This window comes from Leptonotus elevatus, chromosome 18 (assembly GCF_054856555.1).
Source record: "Leptonotus elevatus isolate MCC_2025b chromosome 18, RoL_Lele_1.0, whole genome shotgun sequence".
NCBI lineage: Eukaryota > Metazoa > Chordata > Actinopteri > Syngnathiformes > Syngnathidae > Leptonotus > Leptonotus elevatus.
In genome coordinates, this window is record NC_141256.1 from 5,034,054 (window position 1) to 5,047,860 (window position 13,807).

Genomic DNA, 13,807 nt, shown 5'->3' on the forward strand with positions numbered 1-13,807 from the left:
GCTTAAGTTGTTATCCTATTGCCTATGTCACGCACGTAATATGATCATTCCAATACTGCTCACAGCCTCTAGGAGGCATAGTTGCACGGTAATACTATTTTTTAATTCTGACCAGACTTTGGTACATCGACTTTCAGTTTGAGAGGAAATCCAAATACCGTTGTGTACCCAAATTTGAGCACATATTAAGTCAGCCATTAATCAAACATTACATTTTACTACCGAAATTTTTTTTAAGGTAGCAAATAAACTAATTTGGTATTTTAATAAAAATCATTATTCATGCATTTTACTATTTGATCAGTAATGTATGACATTAAATGTTAAAATACCTAATCATGAAAAATTAAATACAGTATTTAACTAGTACTCAATTCCAAAATAAATAGATCTCAAAATTAAAAAAAAAAGAAGAAAGAAGCCAGAAATAACTTGAATGGGGATCATTTTAGTTTGCAGGTTTGTTTTTTAAGACACCACCGTGCCCAGAGAAGATCAACCTGTCAGAGACAAAAGGCGTGACCAACAAGGTGTCAATCATTTGCCGTGCACTTGCACACACCTGCAACCAAGTAGGGTGGAATAAGAATTAAGCAGATTAATCCACCTGTTTTCATCCATCTCAGGGCGTTGCCATTTTGACATTACACCAAACATCACAGCATTAGCAATGCAAGCTTGAGGGCACTTTGACGTCAACTTTAGTCAACACCAGAAGGCGCGTAGACCATATTATTGCCAAGAACATGCTTTATTTTCCCTGTAAGAATCTTTGATTATTATTATTTTGTAATATCCAGCTCTGGGGGAGGGTAGTCCATCCCTCATTTGCTAACAACTAGCCAAGGCCACCAAACAGAAGCAGAGTGAAAGGCAGTTGAAAGTAACATAGAATTAGCAAAATTCCTCCTTGACAGGAATGTTAACTATTTTTTTTACTTAATTGTACAGTCCCAAAAATTTAACTTTAAGCGGAAATATCCATGTACTAATGGTAAGCAGCTGTTGCTAATGCTGACTTGTTTGCAGTGCTAATGCTAGCTTAGTATTGCTAGCGCTGCTATTTTCTTGAAGCTGGACTAAATGTGTCCATATGTGACTATTTGCGAAACAGAAATACGTTGTTTTTTTGTTGGGTCTCATTAGTTTGTGCAGTTACATTTTGCCCGTTGGGTGTATTCATATTTAAATGTTGCTTTCCTTCTTGTAACCTCCCAACTTTTGCCAGAGGGGTGAATCCACTTCCCTGGCAGACAGACCGTTCCGCATCTTTAGTAGGTGACCTCCCGGCTACGTTTACCTCCATCAGCAGCATATTAGATAATGACAAGACCCCCTACTCAGACGGCAAACAATGTATTAGGTATGTTTGGCCCTGAAGCTAGCTGACGTCGACTCACGAGGACCACACTCTCTGTTCATGTGAATAGCCTGCATGTTTCTCCCTATGTAGCTGTGTAGCTTGTCCCCACTGCAAATAAAGCATTACAAGCAGCGTTGTCCAGGAGACTGTATGTAAACGCATGTGAATGTCATCATGAATGTGAATCGAGAAGGTTGTAGCACAGTGCATGGGTGGTTAGCAAAGGGATGGGCAACTGTTTTTTTTTTGTTTTTTTTTGTGAAACAAAATAGTTTATTTTTCCAACCATGAATTCATTCATTGAATGACCGCATGCAAATTCAAAATAAAAAATGATTTCAAACTGTACAAAATATACATAAAAAAGTGCTCTTGAGAGGAGTATGAGGTAACTCCCGTGTGATTGTCCGTTTAAATAGGAAGTACTTGTTATAAGCCTTTAAATATACCAAGACTAGCTGTTTCCATGAGGTTGACTTCACACTATGGACACATTGTCCATAGTGCATGCGCATCTCTCCACAATCATGTTGGGAAACTCCGCCACTTCGATCTCAGTGTAGTCGCCCTTCTTCACCAGGTACATGAGGGGCAAGGGAGCGCTCTCCGACACCGTGCACCTCCTTTCCCCGTAGCCGTAGTTACGTTTGGGCTGTCTGCAGCTACCGGTGCACCTGAAGGCCTGGTAACCCGCCGGCTCGATGATCCAGAACTGCGTCCACGTGAGGGCACGGAAGTCGATGAAGTACTGCTCCCTGCAACAGGTGCCCGTGCTTTGGTTGATGTCACAGTCGCCGCGAGAGCTGCAAAACCAAAAGTAAGAGGCAGCTCGGTTAGATGACTGTTGTTCCTCTTGTCTTTGAATTTTGCTTGTTGGTGCCTCAAATGGGTCAGGAGTTTGCTAGCTACGCCCCTGTGATGTGTTTTTTGTTGTTGTGGTTGTTGGGGTGCTGAAAACAAACAAACCTATTATCTTATCATCAGAACCTGATTTAAAAGGGAAGGCACCTCCGAAATGTTCTTTACTGGCATTTTTTCTGATTAATATTATGTTTGTGGAATATGAGTTTAGCATCAAAATCCACCAATTTGTATCCATCGCAGTAGGCGGCCATTTTGCTACTTTCTGTTGACTTAAAATGACATCGCTTTTGCTCAGGGGCCAGGGCTCAGGTAATGACCAATCACAGCTCACCTATTTTAAAGCTGAACTGTGATTGGTCATTGTAAGCCCTGAGCAACTGTGATGTCATTTTCAGTCGACAGCTAGTGGCAAAATGGCCGCCCACTGAGATGGATAAAACGGGTGGACTTTTGGTGCCAAACTCATATTCCACAAACACAATATTAATGAGAATACCATGTTACCACTAGTGTGGCTACAAGAAACATATTATTGTAAATCTACCACTGATATGCTAATGCAATTTATAAATATTTGTATTCAAAATACTTCAAGGCCATAAAATTAAGCAATAAAAGGAAAATAGTAGGCTATGTACAGTAGTAAATGAGTCGTTCCTTCTTGTGCCACGTGATGACATAATCTAGTCATTAAGCATACACTGGCGCAGTATTTAAGTCATAATTACAGGAAATATTGGTATGAAAAACACTTCTATAGGATATAAATATAAGTATGGAAGCAACTGAGCTGTAATTTGTACTGCGTGATAGACGAGTATTCTTACGCCGCTGTGCGAAGTATTTCATTGAGCGCCGTTTGTAAACTAAAAAAAATATTTAGGCTAAAAAAACAAAAACGTAAAAGTTGTATGAAAAACACTTCAGTTTTTCAATCTACCGAAAAACGGTAAGTAGGCGACGACATGTTAGGCTATTACTCCGCAAGTGCAATTGGATCCCGTTAGAAATCTGTGTAGCCACAGTTGTGCAGCATTTTATTTTTTTATATATTTTTTATTTTATCAGCCCCCCTAAAAAGCCTCTAACAAGCCCTCCTTTAGCACCGGGAGGGAGAGAAAACAAATCAATGAGCAGTGCCTGTTTACTCCGCGGATCAAACTAGTTCATTGCGCAAAACGTCTTGTGTTGACCTTGCCATTGCTTATTGATTTATACTAATTCAGCTAGAACATGACACGATGCACCCCCTGTTCCTAAGCAAAGGGTGCAAAAGGTGTCAGGTAAACACCCCTCCCAACATAAAAAGAGAGGTGGGGGCGACTGGGGGTTCGTGGGCTAATTGGCACATCACTACAATATCCTGTATATCAAAAGCTGGCGCCCTTACCCGTACTCTTCGAGGTTGAGTGTGTAGAGGACGAGCTCGGGTTTGCCCAAGGTGTTGTCAGTCTGCTCCTGGGTGGTAAAGCGCACACTTTTCGCCACCTCCGCCGCGTAGCTGCCAGGTCTCTCGCCCTCGATCCACACCTCCAGGTGCATGGGCGTCTTCTGTTGCTGAGTTTTCGACCAATAGTGCACGGCCTGGGTCACATCAAAGCTCTTCCAGCCCGTTTCGTGAATGGGGATCAACCTGTGAACGCGAGGCGATCGTTAATTAGATTTCCTGATCGCATTTGATATTTAATTAGGGCTCAAGATAACGAACAAATGCGCAGACTGAATTGAACATTTTACCGTGAGTCCACTAGCGAGGTACGGTTGGATCCGTCTGGGAGCTCCTGGACCCAGTAGATGCTGACTCGGGCGTTGTTGACGGACCGGTGGTTCTTCCGCTCCACCGCCAGGCGCTTGTGGTGCGACGCCCTCTGGTAGAGTTTGAGCTCCGCCATGGTCACCTCGCTGTTATCCGGGATCATTGCCTCCATGTCGAACACCATTCGATGCCGAGTGGTGTCAGAGTACACATATTCTCCGGAAATGTCTACCAAAAATATAATTTATAAGAAATTAACATCAAGAATCGAGAAATGGAGACGTGCGTAAATTACGCGCCGCGATTACGCACTTCAAATGAATGGATTTATATTCTATTTCTATTCTATTCTAAACTTTCAATGCCAAAAGTTAAAGACGACAAATTCCTACCAGCATTGCCGGGAATTCCTCTCAAAATGCCGGCCAGGCTCGGCAGAGATCGGCGTCTCCTGCTGTGGTGCATCTTCAGCATCGACAAGTATTTGTTTCTGATGTGAGCCGGCACAACCAAATTCTCCAAATCCCTCTTGTGGATCTTCGGAACCTCGTCCAGGCCCAGTTTGCGCAGGAGCGCTTCCTTCATATCCTGATGCGTAAAAGCCTTGGTCAAGCCGAGGAGGACGGTACACAGGACGCAAGCGCGGAGGAAATCCATGAGGAAGATCTTGGAATTGAAGTGTGATAAGCAGCCGCACAGTAGCACGTGTCAAGCCAGAGATGGACAGTGGCCCCCCTTTTATATTGTCGCGGCCCTCCCAGTCGTTCGCACTTTGTCGATGGGGGCAGGGAGCTTTATCAGAACAAAGGTGCGACAATGCAAGGCCCCATCCTAAACAGGATATCTAAGTGGCCGTACTTCAAACAGCAACAATTAGACTCGAGTGCCATCACGATTGAGTGAGTGTAATTTCTCTCCTCTGTTGCATTTGATGTCAGTTTGTAGGAGTCTACAGGTAAATCAACTCATTTGGCCTTCACCTTCAAAACTGGTAACCTTTTAGTATACAAAAAAAACCCCTAACTGATTTAAAAAAAAGGATAAAATCTATTTTGATTTAAAAGATGTGAGTGCATCCAATCGAACTGAATTGAATTGGGGATGCAATTAAAAATGTATCAAGATATGAATTGAATTGTCTTTTGGTGGGGAGCATTTTGAAAGAAATACTACATTATAGTAAATAGCCCGATGAAGTTCATTTTTAATGTAAATTACAAGTAACTCATTGCACACTCTAAAAACAATTGGGTTAAAAAAAATAACCCAACAATGGGTCAAAAATGGACCGATCCTCTACTTGGGTCAATTTGGCCCAACTTTGAGTCAAGAAATTTGTCTTTTAGTGTAAAACAAGATTGTTTACTTGGGTCAAAAAATTGGGCAATTTTGTATAAAACAACCCAGAAAGTTGGTCAAATTGACCCATAAAGTGGATCGGTCCATTTTTGATCCATAATTGGGTTATTTTTGACCCAATTGTTTTTAGTCAATCAAACCGTTCCTTTTAACGTACACCATCCCCGAATCATATCTCACCCCACGTATCAAGATGCATATTGGACCATCTTTTATTGAAGAAAATACACACACAAGTATACATCTCTTGGGTAGTCACCGATACCAAGTACCGATACCACTAGTACTTTTGATACATCTATCCAGCCATCCATTTTCCAAACCACGTTTCAACCCCCCCCCCCCCCAAAATAATGACAAATAATTTTAAAGACCTATATATCCAAATACCGTATAGCATTTTTCCTGAAAATTGCATGAAATTAATGGCAACTTTCTATTATTCTAATTTCTAGTTCCTGATCGTAAAACAGTCAGAAGAGGGTGGTTGATACTAGTATGGGTTGACCTGGTGAGTACCGATACATTGAAATAAGTCCAGGTATTGGTACTTGCCCATCCCTAATTTTGGTGACAATTCATAGCATTTTTGTGGCATCATTTGACATTTAGCTTTTGTACATGTACATCAAAAGCATAATTTACTGGGTTTTATGTGTAGCCAAAAGTATCATGCTTTTTAAATGTTGAATTTTCCACTCTTGTGTTTAATTGGTGATGGGTCAGCTGAGAGAGAACAAGCAGATGTTTGGATATTGCCCTAGTTTTTTGCAAGGTCAATGATGGTGCCGTGGCTCATTTGTTTGACTGTCCCATAGGCAGCATGAGTTAAATTCACACTCAGTTACGTGAGTATGAATGGTTTTCTAGCTCTCCCGTTTGTGTCCTATAACTGACCGGCGAGCAGTCCAAGGTGCAATCAGCTTTTCAGCCAAAGTCAGCATAAGTCAGACGCAATCCTAATGAGGGCAAGTGCCACAGAATGGATGCTTGGTCTTATTACGTCTGCTCCAGATGTGCCCCAGACAGAAATCTCTTGACCCTGTGAACCTGCAGGGCCCCCTCTTCACCATAGCACCCTTGTCTGTACACACACCCCAAACTCTGATGTGTACATTCCACCAGACGTTGTCAGGCCTGGGACAGTCTGGCAGCAGTCTGTCACACACCCTGGCTGTCTGGAGAGCCGTTGTTTTGTCCAGCATTGAGCAAGCAGACACATTTCAATTGAGGTTTTCCCCACAGGAGGAAATGCAAGGCAGCGTGGGAGGGGAGGGTTTTAGGATTAGATGTTTATTCCGAGCCCTGTCGCCCATTCTTGGTCCTCTCCCTGGCAGATTAAAATTATTAGCCAAACAGACAGTTAATCCAAGGGCCGGGGGGGCCGGGGGGGCCGGCGAGGGATGTGGATTGGGGCAGGCTCTTCACAGGTTGGTGATTATCTGATTCCATTGCGAGGATTTGCCTTGCCTTTTTTGTCACACAAACATTACAAGAGGGCCGCTCTCACTGGCTGCCCACAAGGCCCTGCCTGTGATTGTGTATTGGCTTCTGTTTGCTTAGAGATGTCAGACAGACTGAAGTAGCACACAGGAAGAGCAAATGACAGATGACTGCCAGGCCTGCAGCATCTGAGCGGGCAGGAGTAGGATCTTCATACTTCCTTCCTGGCACATGCTTCACGCAGATCCCAAATGGAAAGAACATGTTTAATGTTCAAAAAGTGCAAAGGCATTTGTGAGCACTAATGTTTACTATAATGGAGTTCTTTATGACACTTTATAACTTGTTGGGTTCCATTGTGCCAACCAGCACAGGGCATAAAACACTTTTTGGTGTTGTAGTGTTATTATTCCATTGAAGAAAGCATATGAACACTAGCATACTTTCAATATTTCTTTAGCAGTTAATATTGTATACAAATAGCAGAAATGTCAGCTATAGCATCTGACTTATTCACTAAATTCAAATCAGCCTGACTTTTCATTAATTTTTTTTTTAAACGCACACACAAAAATGTAATACATATGTTCAATAACACTTTTTTTTAGACCATCACCACTGCAAATACTCAACTCTTGAGTAGTCACCGATTCCGATACCTGTAGTATTTTTGATTCATAAAATTTCCCCCAATAAACAATGACAAATAATTTTAGAGAACGACCTTTATGTCACAATATATAATTTTTCCTTAAAACTGCATGAAATGAATGTCATTTTTCTAATCTTCTCATTTCAAATTTTTTGTTCTGATGATAAAACAGACACAAAAAAGGTGGGTATCGTCTGCCATTGCAAGTACCGATACCTTGAAATAAGGCTGGGTATTGGCCTGATACTATAGAATTAAATTGCGCAATAGTTATTCAAACCTGATTTTAGATGTTTATCAAGAGTTTACTGAACCATGTATGAATGCATTTTAAAGTGGTACCCCAATATACATCACGCTGCGAATATCCTGATTTTTGTGCACACAGGGCTGATTGCGCAAGGGTGTGTCCTCGAACATATGCCTGCAGGAATGACAGTTTGGTGGCAGAAAGTGCTTGGACCATGTCTAAATAGCGGCGCAGCTAATCGAACATATATTTGGTGAATGTAATATCCTTATTAATCTAGTTATGAAATAATAACAAGGGTATATTAAAATGACTATAATGATAATTTATGGTGAGGGTGACATATGTGAACCGTATGGCCCCTCCCGTCCTTCCCTTCCCCTATCTAAAATGTGGGGCCCAAAGTGCTCAATCAGGTTGTCTGGAGTGCAGTCAAGAGCCAGTCTAAGTGCCTATACACTAAAATACATTTGTCCTCTCTCTAATCACTACAAGCCCTAATTCGGCAAATGAAGATGTCCTTTTGTGTGATGTTTCTCAGTCTTCCTTCCTTCCCATGTCAATCAGAGACATGTTGCCTTTAGTTCAAAGCCACATCTCAACTGCTAGGTGCCATTTCTTTTCAATCAAAGGCCACTGAACTCCCACAATCAACAATGGAGGTGTTAATTAACATGCAACATTTGCATTCAAAAGACGTTCAATTTAGAGGTCGTTCCCCTTCCATTTGTGCGACTACAGATCACTTTTGCAGGCCTGCAAAACTTGTTGACTGTGAAAGAATGGATGCTTCTTCTTTTTTCTTTTTCTTTTTTAAATAAACCGTGTCAGGGGGCATATCAGAAGGAAGGGGCTTTGGTTTTGCAAATGATATGTACGCACTCTCATTTAAAAACATCCCCCTCGGAGCGAAGGCGGAGCAGCTCCGCATAGTCAATATTGAACTTGTTGTTGGTGGTCAGTGCAAATTCGTCATTATTATTCACATGCTCCCCGAGCTATCGGAACGTCAAATATTTGACGAATCGCTCGTTTGCACCATAATGGGCCCCCGAGGGACAGCAGACGTCCAAGACGATCCATCGGCGGAGTCTGCAATCCAAACAACTGCTCAATAATCATCGATCAGTCTATCACAGGTGGAAAGCGCCAGACCAGACTAGACCTATGAACAATTATTGCTCAATGACCCAGTCAAGTACACGAGCGTCTAATTGCATTTCAGCATGGCTCTACTCAACTAATCCCACGCGGCACAGTAGATTTAGACAAATAGGATCAGACATGATTAGATAGGACTAGCATTCATTTTTGCATTAACTTTTAATTAATTGAACGCTTTGGTAGCCAAGATTTTTTTTTAAATGTATTTACAGAAAATCACAAATTATATGCAGTAAACGGGGCATAAAGTGCAGTAATACAGTACTGTATTTCCAAAGTAATTATTCCGTAATGTGCACTAGGGGGCGCTATTGTCACGTAACTCTATCCATCTATCTATCTATCTATCTATCTATCTATCTATCTATCTATCTATCTATCTATCTATCTATCTATCTATCTATCTATCTATCTATCTATCTATCTATCTATCTATCTATCACAAATGAATATTGAAAAAGGAAAAAAGGAAATATCTGCACATTAAAACATGTTTTTGTAATCGTCATGTAGTAAGATATAGTGTGATACATGGTGGTATCAGATGTCAGGATAAAGGTACTTAGAGCCACCTAGTGGCATCCTTTGTTATTTTCCTGAGGAAGGTGTCTTGTTGATTCTATTTGTTAGAGTGGCACCTGGCAATTAAATGGATGAAGCATCTATTAGAGTGGGGGCCTCTGTAAATTTGGTCGATAAACATTAAAATCCTGTGCAACAATCCAAATGGACGATTGTTGTCTAAATTATTAATTTCCGGAAATGTCAGGAAATTACAACAGCGAGACGAGGCATATATAGGTCACAATTATACAATTTTTATATTGCACTTATTAAAACAAAGTGACATGGTGCTTTAGAAAAAAAACTGACAATATAAACATTGTAAATAACAGAGAAACAAATAAGGAGATATCTGGTGATGGAAGAAAATAATCTAAAATGCAATAATAAAAAAAGCATTAAAAGATGAATCAATTAACTGTTAGTTGCCAGCTAGCCATTCATTGTTTGTTACTCACTGTTTACTCTGAATGTGGTTGGTTAATTTTGAACACAGCCATATTCCCTGTTATAAGAGGCAATATGGTTGTAGTATAATATAATATATATAATATGTATAATACTGATAACGTGGGTGTACACTTTATTTTTATCTCATAATTTTAATTCATTTGAACTGCCACGAATCAGTACCAGCTCCTCAAAAAACACAAATTTTCTGTTTCGTGTTTGGTTTAGATTAGTGTGAGTGTCTGGGTGTAAGCCGTGGCCTACATCAGCTCCTTAAAAGTCATTTTGTATTTGTGTTTGGACTGTGTTCTCCTTTCAAGAGGTCCACCAGTAAAGTCTATTGGTAATAATAAGAATAAGTGACTAGAGTTGTCATGCAATACACACTTTTATACACCGTCATTATGTCTTCTTAACTACCACGCGGAGATAGTATGCTTTCAATAACACCCGATCACAATCTATTTCAAAACACAAATCTTGCATGCCAAGTTGCCCCGTGTAATGTGTATGAGATTGCATAACCACTGCCCTCTTTCTGCCCCTCTTGCTAGTCCAAAGTAGGAAAGCCAGACTTGTGTGAAACGTAAGCGTGTGTAATTTGGACCTGTGCACATTCGCAAACACAAGGCCCCATTCTTGATCTCACTCCACCCCCAGCCCCTACGATGGAGCACACTCTAATCAATGTTGTGTGTTAATCATTAATCGATGTACTTTGAGCTGTGATAAGCGTCTCACTTCAAAAGCATGCTGTGTGATAAGTCAGCGTAACGGAGAATAAAAGGTCATGCTGAACTCCATTTGTGTTTAAAAAATGATGAGCAAATATTAATTTTGGCCTCACTTTGCATATAAAGATTCATGTGATTTTAAGCTTTGAGTATTAATAATTATCTAAGTGGGTTTAAAGAAAGGATGGACAAACATTGTGCAAATGATTTATTTCCGATAGGCATGTGATTAAGCTAAATTGAGCCTTTTAAATTATATACGATAAGCGTGATTGCAATGCAACAGATTCATGTTGTTTTATTGTACAGTACTGTTATTGCCACAGCACTTGTAAAAACAAAATATAATGCACCCCTTGCTATGCACCACGCCACCAGCAGCCTGACAGACAGCCCGCAGTTTCCATTCACATTTTTTGACATCCCCCAGCATCACCCTTCCCCACCCCTCCCTCTTTTCCGCACAGCAGATGCTGCGATGGGCGCCATGACGGTGATCTGGGATTTTGCCTGCAGAAGCAACCAAAGATGCTATGAGACGAGGAAGAGTGGCTGTAAATCAACACCAAGATGGCGGAGAAGTCCATTCTACGCATGCGCGGTAGCTTCAACGGATACAAGCGCCTCCACCTGTATTTTTTTGTAGCACTTTAAACTAAAATGTGTAACGTGTCTTGTAAGCGCTTACATTGAGTATCTTGGGGTGATATGTTTACTTATTTCCTTGTTGGTATTTATTTACACACAAGCTTTGCTTACCATAATGCAACGCGAGGCTACCACAAGGCCGGTTGAATTTGTCATCTGAACGTTTGAACGTCTCTGGTAGCGGGTAGCTCCGCTGTTTGAAGGCAGCAAAGAGGCGACCGACCGGCGGGGGAGGCCGAGGCAGCAGGCGAAGCAAAGGCGAGGAGGACAAGAGGACAAGAGGGAGTTAAAGGCTGCGTCCCGTGTTTGGAAACAGCCTGACCAGACTTCTGCGTTCCCCTTGACGTGAGACGGACTCCCGTGTAACCTTCAAAAAAACAGAAGACCCCCCCCCTAATTTTGACGGCCAACTTCTTTTGAACTCTTTTAACAACCGTCGTGTCGAAGTGGGCTGGAACTAAGGAGACGTATTAGTTTGAGGACGCACACTGGGATTTAAAGAACATATCTGGCAGCACTGAGTTGCGACAACAAGAGGATATTTTGTGGTGCAAATTACGAATACTATTTGAAAGGGTCCGACTTGGGTTACGTGTGACAGGCGCAGTGAGCACATGACACGGGAGCCCTTTGAAGTGAATTGTAATGATGACATTTAGCAGTAAAGCGAAGTAACGTTAACATCGCTAGCTTGCGAGCTAGTTGGCTAAGGTAGCAGGCTGCTAACTAAGCCTGTGTCGCCCTTTGCATTCCCGGAGCAGAGGAGGGGCAGTGGGGCTTTTGTAGCATTGCGGCTCTGTCTTGCATTTTTCAAAGCAGGAATGGAGAATCCCAAATGCGTGTCACATGTACTCAGAGGGAAATGTTAGACCGCAGCGAGAGGACAGTTTTCCATTTTTGTTGAATCAAGGAGCAGCGTCCAAACCAACCGGCCTGGGGCAGCCAGGCTATGTTATTGGGACTACTCTACTTTTCTCTTGTGCCCTGCGGCGACCAGGAATGTTAACATGGGGAGCTGCTACTCCCCATTTCCACCCAAAATGTGGATCTCGAAGCAAAGATCATGAGTAAATACAGCGACTTCCCCGCAGCCGAAAGTTTGTGATTTGTTATTTTCGGAACATATTCAAGGTGAAAAAACTATTTCTTTTTTTCTACTGGCCCTTTTGAGCCCACCTTTTTCATATTTTCACTCATCATTCACCCCAACTGGACTGTACAAACATGTCGGGAGAGGTGCGTTTGAAGAAGCTGGAGAAGCTGATTTTGGACGGGCCCACCGAGTCCAATGGCCAGTGTCTTAGTGTGGAAACCCTTCTGGACGTCCTGGTGTGTCTCTACGACGAGTGCAACAATTCTCCACTCCGAAGGGAGAAGAATATCCTGGAGTTTTTGGATTGGGGTAAGACAGTAGGACAGTCTTTTACTACAATTTATTCCTGATTGGCCTTGTTTGGCCTGTGCAGCCAGCCTCATTGTTGTTCTTTTTTGGTAAGACGATAGGCTAATATTGTTGGCTGTGCACTGGCCCTCCCTTCCACATCACATTCCTTTTATAGTAGTCGTGGGGCTCAATTGGCTTGCTCTTTTCCTCAACACTAACCCTCCCTTAAAAACATAACCCCGTAAAAACTACAAGCTGTCATACTAACTGTAACTGCATCAGGCTTAATTTTATTTTCTGCACTTTTATTTTGAATTAATGTCCAGGTTTTGAAGGAATGGAAATTAATAACAAAATAATCAAATCATTTAGTTGCAGCCCTAGTATCTTGCACTCAAGGCAGATGACATTTTACAAGAAGAACATCATATTATGACAATAAGTTGTAATTTTAATAGAAACGTTTTATTTTACAAGATTGAAGCCACAGTTATTCCTCACGTTTAATAATCACATTTATATGTTAGCTGTCCATGACCAAAACTGACGCAGAGCCATTTAATATGCAAGCTAACGGTCAGCCAGCTCTACACTCTCATTCACATATGCCTATGGGATTTACAGACCAGGCTCCCCCTCTTAAATCCATACACAATCAATGTTACAGATACTACAGTAGAATCTGAGGAGGCTCATCCTGAGAGGACAAAAAATGTCCATCTCACATGCACAGTGTTACTGTGATCTATCAATGACATAATCGGTAGATTTGCTACAATGTCACGTCACTTTAACTTCCTCTTTAGTACCACATGAGTAAACGTTTTGTTTGCAGTTACAAACATTTGTTGTGCTACTGTTTTTTTTCCCCATGGTTGCACACTAATTCAAGTTGCGTGGCCTCTCCTTTCCAAGTTCTTGTGAGTTTATAACCAGGAAAGGTGTTTTCAGTGTAAAGCTTCCAGTTTTGTAGCTTTTCCACTCTTCTTGTACAAAATTAGGGGGGGTTGGCAGGGGGAAATCACGTGAAACACGGGGGACCACACACGCACACTGGTTAGTGTAGAAGAGCTATTTGTGTGTGTGCGCCTGTGTGACATCGGGAGTTTGGTTTGTGCATGAAGCAGGAATGTGAACAACTCACCTTTTTTAGCTAGCTGCTGGAGCATGCCTGCC

General features: G+C 41.6%; 2 protein-coding genes across 8 annotated transcripts in view; one reads left to right on the forward strand and one right to left on the reverse strand.

The window, feature by feature from the left end:
- Positions 1 to 1,841: 1,841 nt before the first annotated feature.
- Positions 1,842 to 4,660, reverse strand: lft1 (lefty1). Its single transcript, XM_086061479.1, has 4 exons — positions 4,376 to 4,660; positions 3,965 to 4,211; positions 3,618 to 3,860; positions 1,842 to 2,166 (listed from the first exon to the last, which is right to left on the reverse strand). The coding sequence occupies exons 1-4, from the start codon at positions 4,638 to 4,640 to the stop codon at positions 1,842 to 1,844; spliced, it is 1,080 nt and encodes a 359-aa protein (XP_085917605.1). The 5' UTR covers positions 4,641 to 4,660.
- Positions 4,661 to 11,362: 6,702 nt separating this feature from the next.
- The window catches only part of cdc42bpab (CDC42 binding protein kinase alpha (DMPK-like) b), a 73,945-nt gene continuing 71,500 nt past the window's right edge, over positions 11,363 to 13,807 (forward strand). For 5 of the 7 annotated variants that reach the window (XM_086061850.1, XM_086061849.1, XM_086061853.1 and 2 more), the window contains exon 1: positions 11,364 to 12,649. In XM_086061850.1, coding sequence (XP_085917976.1) covers positions 12,472 to 12,649 — 178 coding nt within the window. In that variant the 5' untranslated portion in view covers positions 11,364 to 12,471. Of the gene's footprint in view, positions 12,650 to 13,807 lie in introns of all 7 variants that reach the window. The other 2 variants (XM_086061847.1, XM_086061848.1) reach the window with 1 other exon arrangement.

Bases quoted from the DNA above. Each gene is read 5' to 3' on its own strand.
- lft1 (XM_086061479.1), bottom strand. From the start codon at position 4,640: ATGGATTTCCTCCGCGCTTGCGTCCTGTGTACCGTCCTCCTCGGCTTG. The intron at 4,212-4,375 runs GTAGGAATTTGT...TATTTTTGGTAG, and splicing joins AGGAATTCCCGGCAATGCTG to ACATTTCCGGAGAATATGTG. The intron at 2,167-3,617 runs GTAAGGGCGCCA...TTGGTTTTGCAG, and splicing joins CTCAACCTCGAAGAGTACGG to CTCTCGCGGCGACTGTGACA.